Source organism: Phalacrocorax aristotelis, chromosome 31 (assembly GCF_949628215.1).
Source record: "Phalacrocorax aristotelis chromosome 31, bGulAri2.1, whole genome shotgun sequence".
NCBI lineage: Eukaryota > Metazoa > Chordata > Aves > Suliformes > Phalacrocoracidae > Phalacrocorax > Phalacrocorax aristotelis.
This window is the reverse complement of record NC_134306.1, coordinates 25,213-39,121: the sequence shown is the minus strand read 5'-3', so window position 1 is coordinate 39,121 and position 13,909 is coordinate 25,213. Positions and strand designations below refer to the sequence as shown.

Genomic DNA, 13,909 nt, shown 5'->3' with positions numbered 1-13,909 from the left:
TGCCTTCATTGGGTCCAGGAGGATCTCCATGGAGGAGGATCCTCTGCCTTCACTGGGTCCAGGAGGATCTCCATGGAGGAGGATCCTCTGCCTTCATTGGGTCCAGGAGGATCTCCATGGAGGAGGATCCTCTGCCTTCACTGGGTCCAGGAGGATCTCCATGGAGGAGGATCCTCTGCCTTCACTGGGTCCAGGAGGATCTCCATGGAGGAGGATCCTCTGCCTTCACTGGGTCCAGGAGGATCTCCATGGAGGAGGATCCTCTGCCTTCATTGGGTCCAGGAGGATCTCCATGGAGGAGGATCCTCTGCCTTCATTGGGTCCAGGAGGATCTCCATGGAGGAGGATCCTCTGCCTTCACTGGGTCCAGGAGGATCTCCATGGAGGAGGATCCTCTGCCTTCATTGGGTCCAGGAGGATCTCCATGGAGGAGGATCCTCTGCCTTCATTGGGTCCAGGAGGATCTCCATGGAGGAGGATCCTCTGCCTTCATTGGGTCCAGGAGGATCTCTATGGAGGAGGATCCTTAGCCTTCATTGGGTCCAGGAGGATCTCCATGGACGAGGATCCTCTGCCTTGACTGGATCCAGGAGGATCTCCGTGGAGGAAGATCCTCTGCCTTCATTGGGTCCAGGAGGATCTCCATGGAGGAGGATCCTCTGCCTTGACTGGATCCAGGAGGATCTCCATGGAGGAAGATCCTCTGCCTTCACTGGATCCAGGAGGATCTCCATGGAGGAAGATCCTCTGCCTTCATTGGATCCAGGAGGATCTCCATGGAGGAGGATCCTCTGCCTTCATTGGGTCCAGGAGGATCTCCATGGAGGAAGATCCTCTGCCTTGACTGGATCCAGGAGGATCTCCATGGAGGAAGATCCTCTGCCTTCATTGGGTCCAGGAGGATCTCCATGGAGGAAGATCCTCTGCCTTCATTGGATCCAGGAGGATCTCCATGGAGGAGGATCCTCTGCCTTCACTGGGTCCAGGAGGATCTCCATGGAGGATCCTCTGCCTTCACTGGGTCCAGGAGGATCTCTATGGAGGAGGATCCTCTGCCTTCATTGGGTCCAGGAGGATCTCCATGGAGGAAGATCCTCTGCCTTGACTGGATCCAGGAGGATCTCCATGGAGGAGGATCCTTAGCCTTCATTGGGTCCAGGAGGATCTCTATGGAGGAGGATCCTCTGCCTTCATTGGGTCCAGGAGGATCTCCATGGAGGAAGATCCTCTGCCTTGACTGGATCCAGGAGGATCTCCATGGAGGAGGATCCTCTGCCTTCATTGGATCCAGGAGGATCTCTATGGAGGAGGATCCTTAGCCTTCATTGGGTCCAGGAGGATCTCCATGGACGAGGATCCTCTGCCTTGACTGGATCCAGGAGGATCTCCGTGGAGGAAGATCCTCTGCCTTCATTGGGTCCAGGAGGATCTCCATGGAGGAGGATCCTCTGCCTTGACTGGATCCAGGAGGATCTCCATGGAGGAAGATCCTCTGCCTTCACTGGGTCCAGGAGGATCTCCATGGAGGAGGATCCTCTGCCTTCATTGGGTCCAGGAGGATCTCCATGGAGGAGGATCCTCTGCCTTCATTGGGTCCAGGAGGATCTCCATGGAGGAGGATCCTCTGCCTTCACTGGGTCCAGGGAGGATCTGCCCCAAGGGCATCCCCCCACACACCCTTGAGCTTTCAGGGGGCCCAGGGGAGGACTGGGGACCCCCAAATGGGGGGCAGCAGCCTCCTCTGCATGTGTGGCCTGCACAGAGGGTTACCCCACCCCATGTCACTGCCAGACCCTGCCTGCTACGGTCTCCTGGTGTGGAATCTCCAGTGACTACCACTCTGGTTGAGCTTCAGAGGAGGTTCCATTCCCCAGTTTCCCAGAGTCGTGGCCCCTGGTTTCCTTGGGATGTGACCATCTCCTTGGGCATCTCCTTGGGTAACTTCTTGGGCATCTCCTTGGGCATCTCCTTGGGTAACTTCTTGGGCATCTCCTTGGGCATCTCCTTGGGTAACTTCTTGGGCATCTCCTTGGGCATCTCCTTGGGCATCTCCTTGGGTATCTCCTTGGGCAACTTCTTGGGTATCTCCTTGGGCAACTCCTTGGGCATCTCCTTGGGCAACTTCTTGGGTATCTCCTTGGGCAACTCCTTGGGCATCTCCTTGGGCAACTTCTTGGGTATCTCCTTGGGCAACTCCTTGGGCATCTCCTTGGGTAACTTCTTGGGCATCTCCTTGGGCATCTCCTTGGGCATCTCCTTGGGTAACTTCTTGGGCATCTCCTTGGGCAACTTCTTGGGTATCTCCTTGGGCAACTCCTTGGGCAACTCCTTGGGCAACTTCTTGGGTATCTCCTTGGGCAACTTCTTGGGTATCTCCTTGGGTAACTCCTTGGGCATCTCCTTGGGCATCTCCTTGGGCAACTTCTTGGGTATCTCCTTGGGCATCTCCTTGGGCATCTCCTTGGGTATCTCCTTGGGCAACTTCTTGGGTATCTCCTTGGGCAACTCCTTGAGCATCTCCTTGGGCAACTTCTTGGGTATCTCCTTGGGCAACTCCTTGGGCATCTCCTTGGGCAACTTCTTGGGTATCTCCTTGGGCAACTCCTTGGGCATCTCCTTGGGTAACTTCTTGGGCATCTCCTTGGGCATCTCCTTGGGCATCTCCTTGGGTAACTTCTTGGGCATCTCCTTGGGCAACTTCTTGGGTATCTCCTTGGGCAACTCCTTGGGCATCTCCTTGGGTAACTTCTTGGGCATCTCCTTGGGCATCTCCTTGGGCATCTCCTTGGGTAACTTCTTGGGCATCTCCTTGGGCAACTTCTTGGGTATCTCCTTGGGCAACTCCTTGGGCAACTCCTTGGGCAACTTCTTGGGTATCTCCTTGGGCAACTTCTTGGGTATCTCCTTGGGCAACTTCTTGGGTATCTCCTTGGGTAACTCCTTGGGCATCTCCTTGGGCATCTCCTTGGGCAACTTCTTGGGTATCTCCTTGGGCATCTCCTTGGGTAACTTCTTGGGTATCTCCTTGGGCATCTCCTTGGGTAACTTCTTGGGTATCTCCTTGGGCAACTCCTTGGGCATCTCCTTGGGCAACTTCTTGGGCATCTCCTTGGGCAACTTCTTGGACATCTTCTTGGGCATCTTCTTGGGCACCCCCGGAGCAAGGGGGCCGCAGCGGTAACCCCTGAGGCTACTTGTGGCCCCAGCTCTGAAGGCTGATGGATTTGGGGCTCTGCGCCCCTCCATGTTTGACCCCCTTAGAGGGTCCCACAGGGCACCCACAGCGAGATGGGACAGGGTAGGGGTGCAGGGGGCAGCGGGGCGAACCCACCCTCCAAGCTCACCCCTCCGCACCACCCCATCCAACAGCATCCCTCGCTAGGGATTCCCCGGTGTCTAATACAGCGGTTGAGCTCCCGTGGCGGGGGGGTGAGGGGGGGGGTGGCACCGGTGGCGGGAGGAGGGGTGGAAAGCGGACTCCGGGGCGGGCTCGGGGGCGGGGGGTGTCGGCGTGGGGGGGGGGGATGAACCGGAGGCGGGGGCCGCTAGAGGGCCCTGGCTGGTGCTGGGGGGGGAGGAGGAGGAGGAGGAGGAGGAGGAGGAGGAGGAGGAGGGCGGCCGCGGCTTCACTGTATCCGGGTCACACGGGGAGCCGCCTCCACCGGGACCGGTGCTCGGCGAGGAGAGTCCCCGGAGCCCGGGGGGGAGCCCCGGGGAGCCGGGTTGTGCCCCCCCTGCCGCAGGTAACGGGGGGTCCCCCCATAGCGCCCCCACGCCCCCACCCCCGCACCGGGCTGCTCGCTGGTTGCACACCCTCCCCCCACCCCTCACTGGGTGCCCCAAATTCTGCAGGGGTGGAGGGGGAGGTTTGTGTCCCTGGGTGGGGGGGGAAATGGGGGTGCAGCGGGGAGAAGCTATGGGCACCCCAAAGAGCGGGTGAGCATCCCCTGGGCACCCCAAGAGCAGGGGTGCACCCCCTGGGCACCCCAAAGAGTGGGTGAGCACCCCCTGGGCACCCCAAAGAGCAGCTGAGCATCCTCTGGACACCCCAAAGAGCAGGGGTGCACCCCCTGGGCACCCCAAAGAGCGGGTGAGCACCCCCTGGGCACCCCAAAGAGTGGGTGAGCACCCCCTGGGCACCCCAAAGAGCAGCTGAGCATCCTCTGGACACCCCAAAGCGCAGGGGTGCACCCCCTGGGCACCCCAAAGAGCGGGTGAGCACCCCCTGGGCACCCCAAAGAGCAGGGGTGCACCCCCTGGGCACCCCAAAGAGCGGGTGAGCACCCCCTGGGTACCCCAAAGAGCAGGGGTGCACCCCCTGGGCACCCCAAAGAGCGGGTGAGCATCCCCTGGGTACCCCAAAGAGCAGGGGTGCACCCCCTGGGCACCCCAAAAAGTGGGCATGCAGCTCTGGACACCCTGGGTTTGGGGTGCCCAGCCCTGGAAAATTTGGGGAGCAAGGGGGGGAGACACACAGAGCCCCCCTGTCCTTGTCCTCAGCCCCTCCATAGAAAAAAAGGGGGGTATTGGGGTGCTAACAGGAATGGGGGGGTGTCTCTTGCCGTTGCAGGGGCTGGACTTTTGGTTGTGGGGTGACACCACCCACCTGGAACCCCCCCCGTCCCCCCACCAGGACCCCTCATCCCCCATTTTTTGGGGCCACCATGCAGGAGAACTACGAAAACGTGATTTCCTTGGGTAAGGGGCGTGGAGGGACGCCGGGATATCGCAATTTTGGGGGGGTGTTTAGGTCATTTTTGGGGGTCCCCTGTGCCGTTGTCACCCCACATGTAGGTTGGGGACACCCTCATGGGACACTGCCACGGATCTGGGGGGGCTGTGAGCATCACGTGGACTCAGGGTGGGTTTTGGGGGTGGGGGGCGGGGGGGGGGGCCGGGTACCCTGTGCTGCCTCAGTTTCCCTTGCTGTGATGGGTTGGTGCTGGTGGAAGCCTATTTTTGCCTTAAATATGGAGCATTTCACCCCAAAACAGAGGGACTTTTGACGCGGGGGGGGGGGGGGTTGAAACTGGGGGTGACGGAGCCCGTCACCGGGGCGTCTGGGCGCCTGAGGACCAACCTTCTTCCCGGCAGCGGAGGAGATCGCCATCAGCTGGCCGCGCATCACCGCCTTCGCCGAGTCCCACCGGAGGCGGGGGCTGGTGTCGGGTAAGTCTTGGGGTTCAGGGGGGACACACACCCCCCCCCCTCAAATTTGGGTGAATCCCTTAGGTTTTGAGACCGTCCAAATTTGGGTGAATCCCTTTGGGTGTTTGGGGGACCTCCCAAATCGGGATGAATTCCGTAGGGTTTTGGGGGGGCCCCCAAACTTGGGTGTTTCCTTAGGATTTTGGGGGAACCCCCAAACTGGGGTGAACCCCTTAGCTTTTGAGGGAACCCCAAAATTTGGATTAATTCCTTTGTTTTTTGGGGGAACCTCCAAATTTGGGTGAGTTCCTTAAGTTTTGGGGACCCCCCCCCCAAATTGGGTGAATTCCTCATTTTGGGGGATTCCCCAAAATTAGCTGAATCCCTTTGGTTTTGAGGGACCCTCCCCCCAAATTTGCATTAATTCCTTAGGGTTTTGGGGACCCCCCCCCCAAATTTGAGTGACTTCCTTAGTTTTTTGGGCAACCCCAAATTTAAGTGAATTTCTTAGCCTATTGTGAACCCTCCCCAAATTTGGGTGAATCCTTTAGGTTTTGAGGGACCTCCAAAACTGGGTGAATTCCTTAGGTTTTGGGGGATCCCCAAAATTGAGTGAAAACCTTAGATTTTGAGGGAACCCCGCCAAATTTGCATGAATTCCTTAGGGTTTTGGGGACCCCCCAAGTTTGAGTGAATTCCTTAGATTTTTGGGGATTCCCCCCCAAGTTTGGCTTAATTCCTTGGGGATTTATGGCCCCCTGAATTTGGGTGAATCCCTTAGGTTTTGTGGGACCCCCCCCAAAAAAAATTTGGTGAATTCCTTTGGTTTTTGGGGACCTCCAAATTTGGGTGAATTCCTTACGGTTTGGGGGACCTCCAAAATTGGGTGAATTCCTCAGGTTTTGGGGATTCCCCAAACTGGAGTGAATCCCTTAGTTTTTTTTAGGGGACCTCCCCCCCTCAAATTGGAGGAAATCCTTTAGATTTTGGGGACACCACAAATTTGGGTTAATTCCTTAGGATTTTTGGGGAGCTCCCCCTAAATTTGGCTTAATTCCTCAGGTTTTGGGGAGTTTTTTGAATAATTTTTTCTTTCCAGGCGTGGAAGCAGAGGGGGAACAGGGTCAACCGGAGCCCACCCAGATCCAACCCTCGGCAGGGGCCGGCTCCAGCGATGGGGGGGTGAACCCCGATTTACGCCGCCAGTTGGGCCTGATCCTGCAAACGGCCGGCAGGAGCCAGGTGGAGAAGATGCTGCGGGAGTTGGTGCGGGAGCAGGGGCAGGGGGGGAAGCGCCGGAACCGCAAGAAAACACCCAAGGATGGAGGTAAATTTTGGGGCGGGGAGGGGGGGGGGGGGGATTCTCCCAAGATCCTCTCTGAAACCCCTCCGTTTTGGGACCATCCCATGGGAAATGGGTTTGGGGGTTTGGTGCTTTGGGGGCTGGTTTTTTTTCATAGCATTAGGGACCGATTTGGGTTGGAAGGAACCTTTGAAGGTCACCTACTCCACGGCCAGGGTCATCTTCGACCAGATCAGGCTGCTCAAAGCCCCGTCCAACCCGACCTTGGACCCTTCCAGGGATGGGGCATCTCCAGCCTCTCCAGAAAACCTCTTCCAGTGCCTCCCCACCCTCAGCCTAAGGCATTTCTCCCTTAGATCTAACCTAAATTTACCCTTTTTTAGCTTAAAAAAGTTCCCCCTCGTCCTATCGCGACAGGCCCTACCAAAACCTCCATCCCCGTAAGGATTGAAGGGCCACCATGAGGCCGGGAGCCTTCTCCTCTCCAGGCTGACCAACCCTGGCTCTCTTTTAATAGCTTTATCAATTAATAGCTTTATCAATCAATATCTTTATCAATCGTTATCAATTAATATCTTTATCTAATCACCCTTCTCTGGACGAGGGGATTGAGGGCGCCCTCAGGGAGTTTGCAGGTGACACCAGGTTGGGTGGGGGCGTCAATCTGCTGGAGGGCAGGAGGGCTCTGCAGGGGGACCTGGATGGGCTGGATCCATGGGCTGAGCTCAGCTGGGTGAGGTTTAACAAGGCCCAGGGCCGGGTCCTGCCCTTGGGTCACACCAACCCCAGGCAACGCCCCAGGCCTGGGGCAGAGGGGCTGGGAAGTGCCCGGCGGAGAAGGCCCTGGGGGTGCTGGCTGACAGCCGGCTGGGCATGAGCCAGCAGTGCCCGGGTGGCCAAGGAGGCCACCAGCCCCCGGGCTTGTGTCAGCACTGGGGTGGCCAGCAGGAGCCGGGCAGGGATGGGGCCCCTGTGCTCGGCCCTGGGGAGGCCCCACCTCGAATGCTGGGCTCAGGTTTGGGCCCCTCGGGACAAGAAGGGCCTTGAGGGGCTGGAGCGTGTCCAGAGAAGGGCAGCGGGGCTGGGGCAGGGTCTGGAGCACAAGTGTGCTGGGGGGCGGCTGAGGGGGCTGGGGGGGTTTAGCCTGGAGAAGAGGGGGCTGAGGGGAGCCCTTCTCGCTCTCTGCAGCTGCCTGAGAGGGGCTGGAGTGAGGGGGGGGTCGGTCTCTGCTCCCAAGTCACCAGTGACGGGACGAGAGGGAACGGCCTCAAGCTGTGTCAGGGGAGGTTTAGGTTGGAGATTGGGAACAATTTCTTCACCAAAAGTGTTGTCAGGCCCTGGCAGAGGCTGCCCCGAGAGGTGGGGGAGTCACCGTCCCTGGGGGGGTTCAAACACCGCGCAGACGCGGCCCTCGACATGGTTTAGGAGCCGTGGTAGCGTTGGGTTGACGGTTGGACTTGATGATCCCGGAGGTCTTTTCCAACCTTAATGATTCTATGACCCGCTCCGTGTCCGCCTGGTCCTGAGGACCCCCGGGCGCAGGGCTCCGGGTGGGCCCCGCCAGAGCCGCGGAGGAGCGTCACCCCCCTCGCCCTGCTGGCCACGCGTCTCCTGACGCAGCCCAGGACGCCGCTGGCTTTCCGGGCCGCGACCGCACGTTGCCGGCTCCTCGCCCACCGCGTCCTTCCCCACACTCCATCCCCCGGCCGCGTTTGGGGTTGCCCCGACCCACGCACGGGACCTCAATCTCTGCCTGGCTCAACCTGGTTCACCTGGACCCCCCTCTCCGGCCTGTCCGGGTCCCGCCGGGTGTTCCCGTCCCTCCGGAGAGTATCAACCACCCCCACCCAGCTTGGGCTCATCTCCCAGCTTGCTGAGGGTGCCCTCCATCCCACCGTCTGTGCGGCTGATGGAGGTCTGGACCAGCGCTGGTCCCAGTACGGACCCCCTGAGGGACACCGCTCGCCACTGGGCTCCATCCGGACACGGCGCCGTGACCACAACCCTCTGGGTGTCACCACCCACCCGATTCCTGACCCATCAATTCCATCTCTCTCCGACTTAGAAGGATGTTGTGGGGGACCATGTCAAAGGTCTTCCAGGAGTCCAGCTTGATGACGTATCCCATATTGCGGGGGGGCTTAAAATTAGTTTTAGGGGGGTGTTGTGCCGGGAGGAACTCATGGTTTCTCACTGCGGTGCAGGCACCGGCGCCGGGAGCGGGACGGAGGAGGATTCGGCACCGCGGGACGGCGAGGAGACGGCGCTGGAGGATGCCGATCAACGCCAAAGCGGGGGGCAAGCGGCTGAACCCCCCGTGGCTGGTAAAGGGAACGGGGGCAAGAAGGGCGGCGCGGCATCGCCGGCATCCCGGGGCGGTTGCGCCGAATGCGGGATGCGGAACCGGTCGCAGAGTCCGGTAAAGCCGCGACGGTGCTCCGAGTGCGGGCGGCGGTGTCGGCAGTCGGCCCGGCAGCCGGAACGTGGCGGGGAGAAGCCGCACCGGTGTGGCGACTGCGGCAAAGGCTTCAGCCGAGGGTCTAACCTTGCCCAGCACCGGCGTATCCACACCGGTGAACGACCTCACCGTTGCGGCGATTGCGGCAAAGGCTTCATCCAACGCTCTGACTTGGAGCGGCACCGGCGGGTGCACACCGGCGAACGGCCCTATCCTTGCGGCGACTGCGGCAAACGGTTCAGCGTCAGCTCCCACCTCGACCGGCATCGCCGTACCCACGCCGGTGGACCCGGTCCACCCGCCCAACCCCGCACCCGTCCTCGACCGCCTCCGACGGAGGCGTCGCCGGCTCCTCACCGTTGCCCCGAATGCGGTAAGAGCTTTGCCCAACGCTCCGCCTTGGCCAAACACCGTAAGACCCACAGCGGCGAACGGCCTCACCGCTGCGGCGATTGCGGTAAGAGCTTCAGCCGAGGCTCCAACCTCACCCAACACCGTCGCATCCACACCGGCGAAAGGCCGTTTGCTTGCGGCGATTGCGGCAAAGGTTTCATCCAACGCTCCGACCTGGAACGGCATCAACGGGTACACACCGGTGAACGACCCTACACCTGTGCCGAATGCGGTAAGAGCTTCAGCGTCAGCTCCCACCTCGACCGGCACCAGAAGATCCACGCGGCCGAACGGGCGTCCTACCGTTGCCCCGAACATCTAGCCGGCTTCTTGGCCGCTCACCGTCACGGTCGCCTCTTCCAATGCGCCCAATGCGGGCGGTGTTTCGGTCAAGGCGCTGCCTTGCTCAAGCATCAACGCGCCCACGGTACCGGGGGAACCACGGGGCAGCCCCCCAAGTGCCCAGATTGCGGGAAGAACCGGGGTGGCACGGTGGGGTTACGTCCCCGCGGTCAGCAATGTATGGATTGCGGGAGGGAATCGGATACCGGAGACGGTGAGATGACGCCGGCGGCGCCGCCGGAGAAACCCTATAAGTGCGGGGAATGCGGGAAGGGTTTTGGGCAGCGGTCGGCACTGGTTAAACACCGGCGTATCCATACCGGAGAGAAACCCTACGCCTGCGGGGATTGCGGGAAGGGTTTCATCCAGAAGTCGGACCTCACCATCCATCGCCGGATGCACACCGGGGAGAAACCTTACCGTTGCGGTGAGTGCGGCAAATGCTTCAGCGTCTCCTCCAACCTCATCACCCATCAACGCACCCACCTCGGCGAGAAACCCTACCAGTGCCCCGAGTGCGGCAAGAGCTTCATCCAACGCTCCGAGCTCACCATCCACCAGCGCGTCCACACCGGCGAGAAGCCCTACAAGTGTCCCGAGTGCGGCAAGTGCTTCAGCCGGAGCTCCCACCTCAACCGCCACCAACGCACCCACGCCGGGGACAAGCCCAAAGCCGCCGCCGCCGCCGCCGCCACCAGCAACCCCCTGCCACCTTCCAGCGCCTTCACCGGCGCCGCCTTCTCCCCGCCGTTGGGCGGCTCGGCGGCCCCCATCCCCTCGCTGCCCTCCTTCCCGGCCTCCCCCTCGCCCCTGCCCATCCCCTCCCTCTCCAGCCCCGCCCTGGACCTGCCGTGGGCCCTCTCCTTCCCTGCCCGCGCCTTCCCCCACCCCTCCTTCCCCTCGGCCCCCGCCTCGGGGGCCCAGACCTCCTCCCTCATCAACTGAGCGGTGCCCGGCCCCGGCTGCGGCCCCGTCCTCCTCCCAACCTCCCCGGCCGCTCGCCCAACACCCAACTTGGGTTGGCATCAAAGACCCATCGTTGGGGGGGGCTCGATCCCACCTGGAGCTGTTCGGTCTTGGTGGCCAATTAATGATCTAATTAGGGGATAAGGCAGCTCCTCCAGCCCTGACCACAGCCCCAGCTCCATCCTCCCAAACTCCCCAGCCGCTCGCCCAACACCCAACTTGGGTTGACCTCAAAGACCCATCGTTGGGGGGGGCTTGATCCCACCTGGAGCTGTGTGGTCTTGGTGGCCAATTAATGACCTCTCTAATTACAAGATAAGGCAGCTCCTCCAACCCTGACCACAGCCCCAGCTCCATCCTCTTCCCTTCTTCTCCAGCCGCTCACCCAACCGGAGTTGACCTCAAAGACCCATCTTGGGAGAGAGCTTGTTCCCACCCAGAGCCGTTTAGCCTTGGTGGCTAATTAATGAGCTAATTATGGGATGAGGGACCCTTGCTGCAGCCCCCCGGCTGCATCCTTCTCCCAACCACCACAGCTGCTCACTCAACACCCAACTTGGGTTGACCTCAAAGCCCTGGGGATGTTGTTCCCACCTGAAGCCAGTCAGTTTGGTGGCTAATTAATGACCTCTCTAATTAGGGGAACCCTGGCTGTTGCCCCAGCTCCATCCTTCTCCCAACGTCCCCAACCGCTCGCCCAACACCCAACCCGGGTTGGCCTCAAGGACCTATCACTGGGTGGGGGGTGGGGTTCTTCCTGCCAGGAGCTGTTCAGCCTTGGTCTCTAATTAATGATCTCGCTAATTAGGGGATGGGGAAGTCTCCCCTCCCCCCACCATCCTCCCAACCTCCCCAGCCGCTCACCTACCACTCGGCCTGGGTTGGCCACAAAGCCCTGGTTTGGGGAGGGGGGGGGGGGCTTGTTCCCACCCAGAGCCATTGGTCACTAATTAACAATCTAATTAGGGGATGGGGGGACCCCTTTCCCCTTCATTTTTTAACTCTTTCAACCAAATTACCACCTTTTCACAGCAGGAAGACACATCGCCTCCCCAAGCCACCATCCCCATGGCGGAGGGGAGGGGACAGCACCCACTGCCACCCCCGATTTTGGGGCAGAAGGAAGCGAATAAAATCAATTCCCCACCTGATTATGATGATTTTTTAAACTGACTTTTCCCACCTTTTTCTCCTCCCAGTGTATTTTAAAGCACGACCCAAAATTTACCAAATTAGTCCTAGGCGGGAACAGGTAAAAACTGAAACATAAAAAAGGTCTTTTTAGGGTTTTCCCCCCCCTCAATTTCTGCTGGATTTCGCTCTTTTGGGGCAGATTATTTGGGGAGGGTGGGGGGTGGGGGGGAGGGGTTGAGCCCCATCTGAAATCGATGGGCACTATTTCTCAAATTTTGAATTAATTTTTTTTTTTTACTGCTGTCATGTGTCTCGTTTGTGGTTTTTCAGCACAGCCGGGCAGTGATGATGCTCCCCAAGTGCCATTATGGGGTAAAAAACCCCAAATTTGGGTCACAGGCACTGCCGAGTATGTGTTTCGGAGGAAAGACTATTACCCCACACGGAGCAGAGTCAACTGTGGGGTTTGCCCGGTTCCCCTAACACGTCCGCCCAAAACAGGAGCAAAATCAAGCTGTTGTCAGCTTTTTTTTTAAAAAAAAAAATTGATTTTTTTTTTGTTTTGTTATTTTTGTGACTTTGTATTCCAGCGTCTCCTACGAGTCGGTTCAATAAACAAGAGCTGGGCGCCCGCGCGCGTCCCGTGGCCGAGTAACAATGAAAACTGATGTTTTTCTGCCTAAAACAGCGTTTCCCTTAATTCCTGGCATCACCCACACCCTCAAAATGGTGGGTGCAGTGTCCAGCCCCTCGCCCCCCCGCCCCCAAGCCTAGAAATTGGGGCAGAAAACACAGAAAATCCTGTTTTCTCAGGTGTAAAGAAGGAAGCGCTTCCTGCCTGTTTCTTCTAAGGGCGTAAGCCCCCAACGCGGCAAAGGTGCAGGCAGCGGGGATTGCAGGCAGGGGGGCTCTGGGGGGCTTGGGGGGGTTTCACGGGCTCCCCCCAGGCCTACAACCACATGACGCTCCAATGAAGACTCATCTTAAATAACAGCAATTATTAAATACCTCAAAATCATGTTAAATAACCCCCAATTAAATAAACTTAAATAAGCCTCAATTAAATAACCGTGAAATAAATACAAATACAATAAATAAATACCGTGGGAGGGTCAGGGGATGAGGGGCACCCATGGGTGCTAGGGGCAGCCCTGAAGGTGAGGTAGGGGTACCCATGGGTGCTGAATGCCTCTCAAAGTGCATGGTGAGGGGCACCCATGGGTGCTGGGAGCTGTCACAGCCCTAAGGGCAGGGTGATGGGCCCCATAGCGTCCCTGGGGTGCTGGATGCCACCCCAAGGCTGAGGTGAGGGGCACCCATGGGTGCGTGGTGCCACACTGTGGCCACTAAAATAGGCACAACTACTAGTCCAGCACGTTGGGCTCAGCCCTGAGGCAACGGTGACAGGCACAGCAGGGTGACAGGTGCCACCCTGAAGCCGAGGTGACAGTTTTGGGTGTCACCTTGAGAGCAGGGTGAGGGTCCCGGGTCCCCCTCAGTGGGCAGGGCCTCCGGCTGTGCAGCTGTGGGGCCGCAGAGCGGGTGACAGCAGCATACGCGGGCAGGAGGCACCCACGGGTGTCCCCAAGGGTGCTTCTAGTGTCCCCACCAGCGTCCCATTGAGTGTCCAGGTTGTCCCCGTGGGTGTCACAGCAGTCGTGAGCAGCGGTCCGTGCTTGGGCAGGGACGTCACAGCAGGCGTTGCGGGTGTTTCGGGCGTCTCCGTGGGTCCCAACACGGGTGTCTCGGGCGTCACCGCGGCTATCGGGGCCCCCTCGGGTGTCACGTCCCCAGGCGCGCTGTACACCTGGGCGCTTACCACGGCCAAGAGCAGCACCAGGAGCCGCTTCGCCGCGCTTGGCTCCTCTGTGGGGGGCGTCCGCCGCACCTGGGATGGGGGGGGGAACGAAATGGGGTGAGAACGGACCTCCCTAGGGCAAATACCCCCCCTTGGGGGGAAAAAAACCTCCTGGGGGTGGGGGGAATAGCTCCCTCTTAGAAGGGGTACATAATTCCCCCCCCGGGGGGGCATAAAACTCCCTCCTTGGGGGCAAAAAGACTCCCGGGGGGGGGGGGAATAACTCCCCCCCTTGGAGGGGGAGATACAAAACTCCCCCTAATGAGGCTTAGGGAACCCATCCAAGGGCAAAACCCCTCCGACCCTG

The 13,909-nt window shown here is 59.6% G+C and overlaps 1 protein-coding gene across 1 annotated transcript; it reads left to right on the top strand.

Annotated features, from left to right (window-relative positions):
* Nucleotides 1–3,600: 3,600 nt before the first annotated feature.
* On the top strand, nucleotides 3,601–12,534 carry LOC142049063 (uncharacterized). Its single transcript, XM_075076454.1, has 5 exons — nucleotides 3,601–3,743; nucleotides 4,571–4,698; nucleotides 5,095–5,169; nucleotides 6,248–6,475; nucleotides 8,656–12,534. The coding sequence occupies exons 2-5, from the start codon at nucleotides 4,665–4,667 to the stop codon at nucleotides 10,587–10,589; spliced, it is 2,271 nt and encodes a 756-aa protein (XP_074932555.1). The 5' UTR covers nucleotides 3,601–3,743; nucleotides 4,571–4,664; the 3' UTR covers nucleotides 10,590–12,534.
* The last annotated feature ends 1,375 nt before the right edge of the window (nucleotides 12,535–13,909 follow it).

Bases quoted from the DNA above. Each gene is read 5' to 3' on its own strand.
- LOC142049063 (XM_075076454.1), top strand. From the start codon at position 4,665: ATGCAGGAGAACTACGAAAACGTGATTTCCTTGG. The intron at 4,699-5,094 runs GTAAGGGGCGTG...TCTTCCCGGCAG, and splicing joins CGAAAACGTGATTTCCTTGG to CGGAGGAGATCGCCATCAGC. The intron at 5,170-6,247 runs GTAAGTCTTGGG...TTTTCTTTCCAG, and splicing joins GAGGCGGGGGCTGGTGTCGG to GCGTGGAAGCAGAGGGGGAA.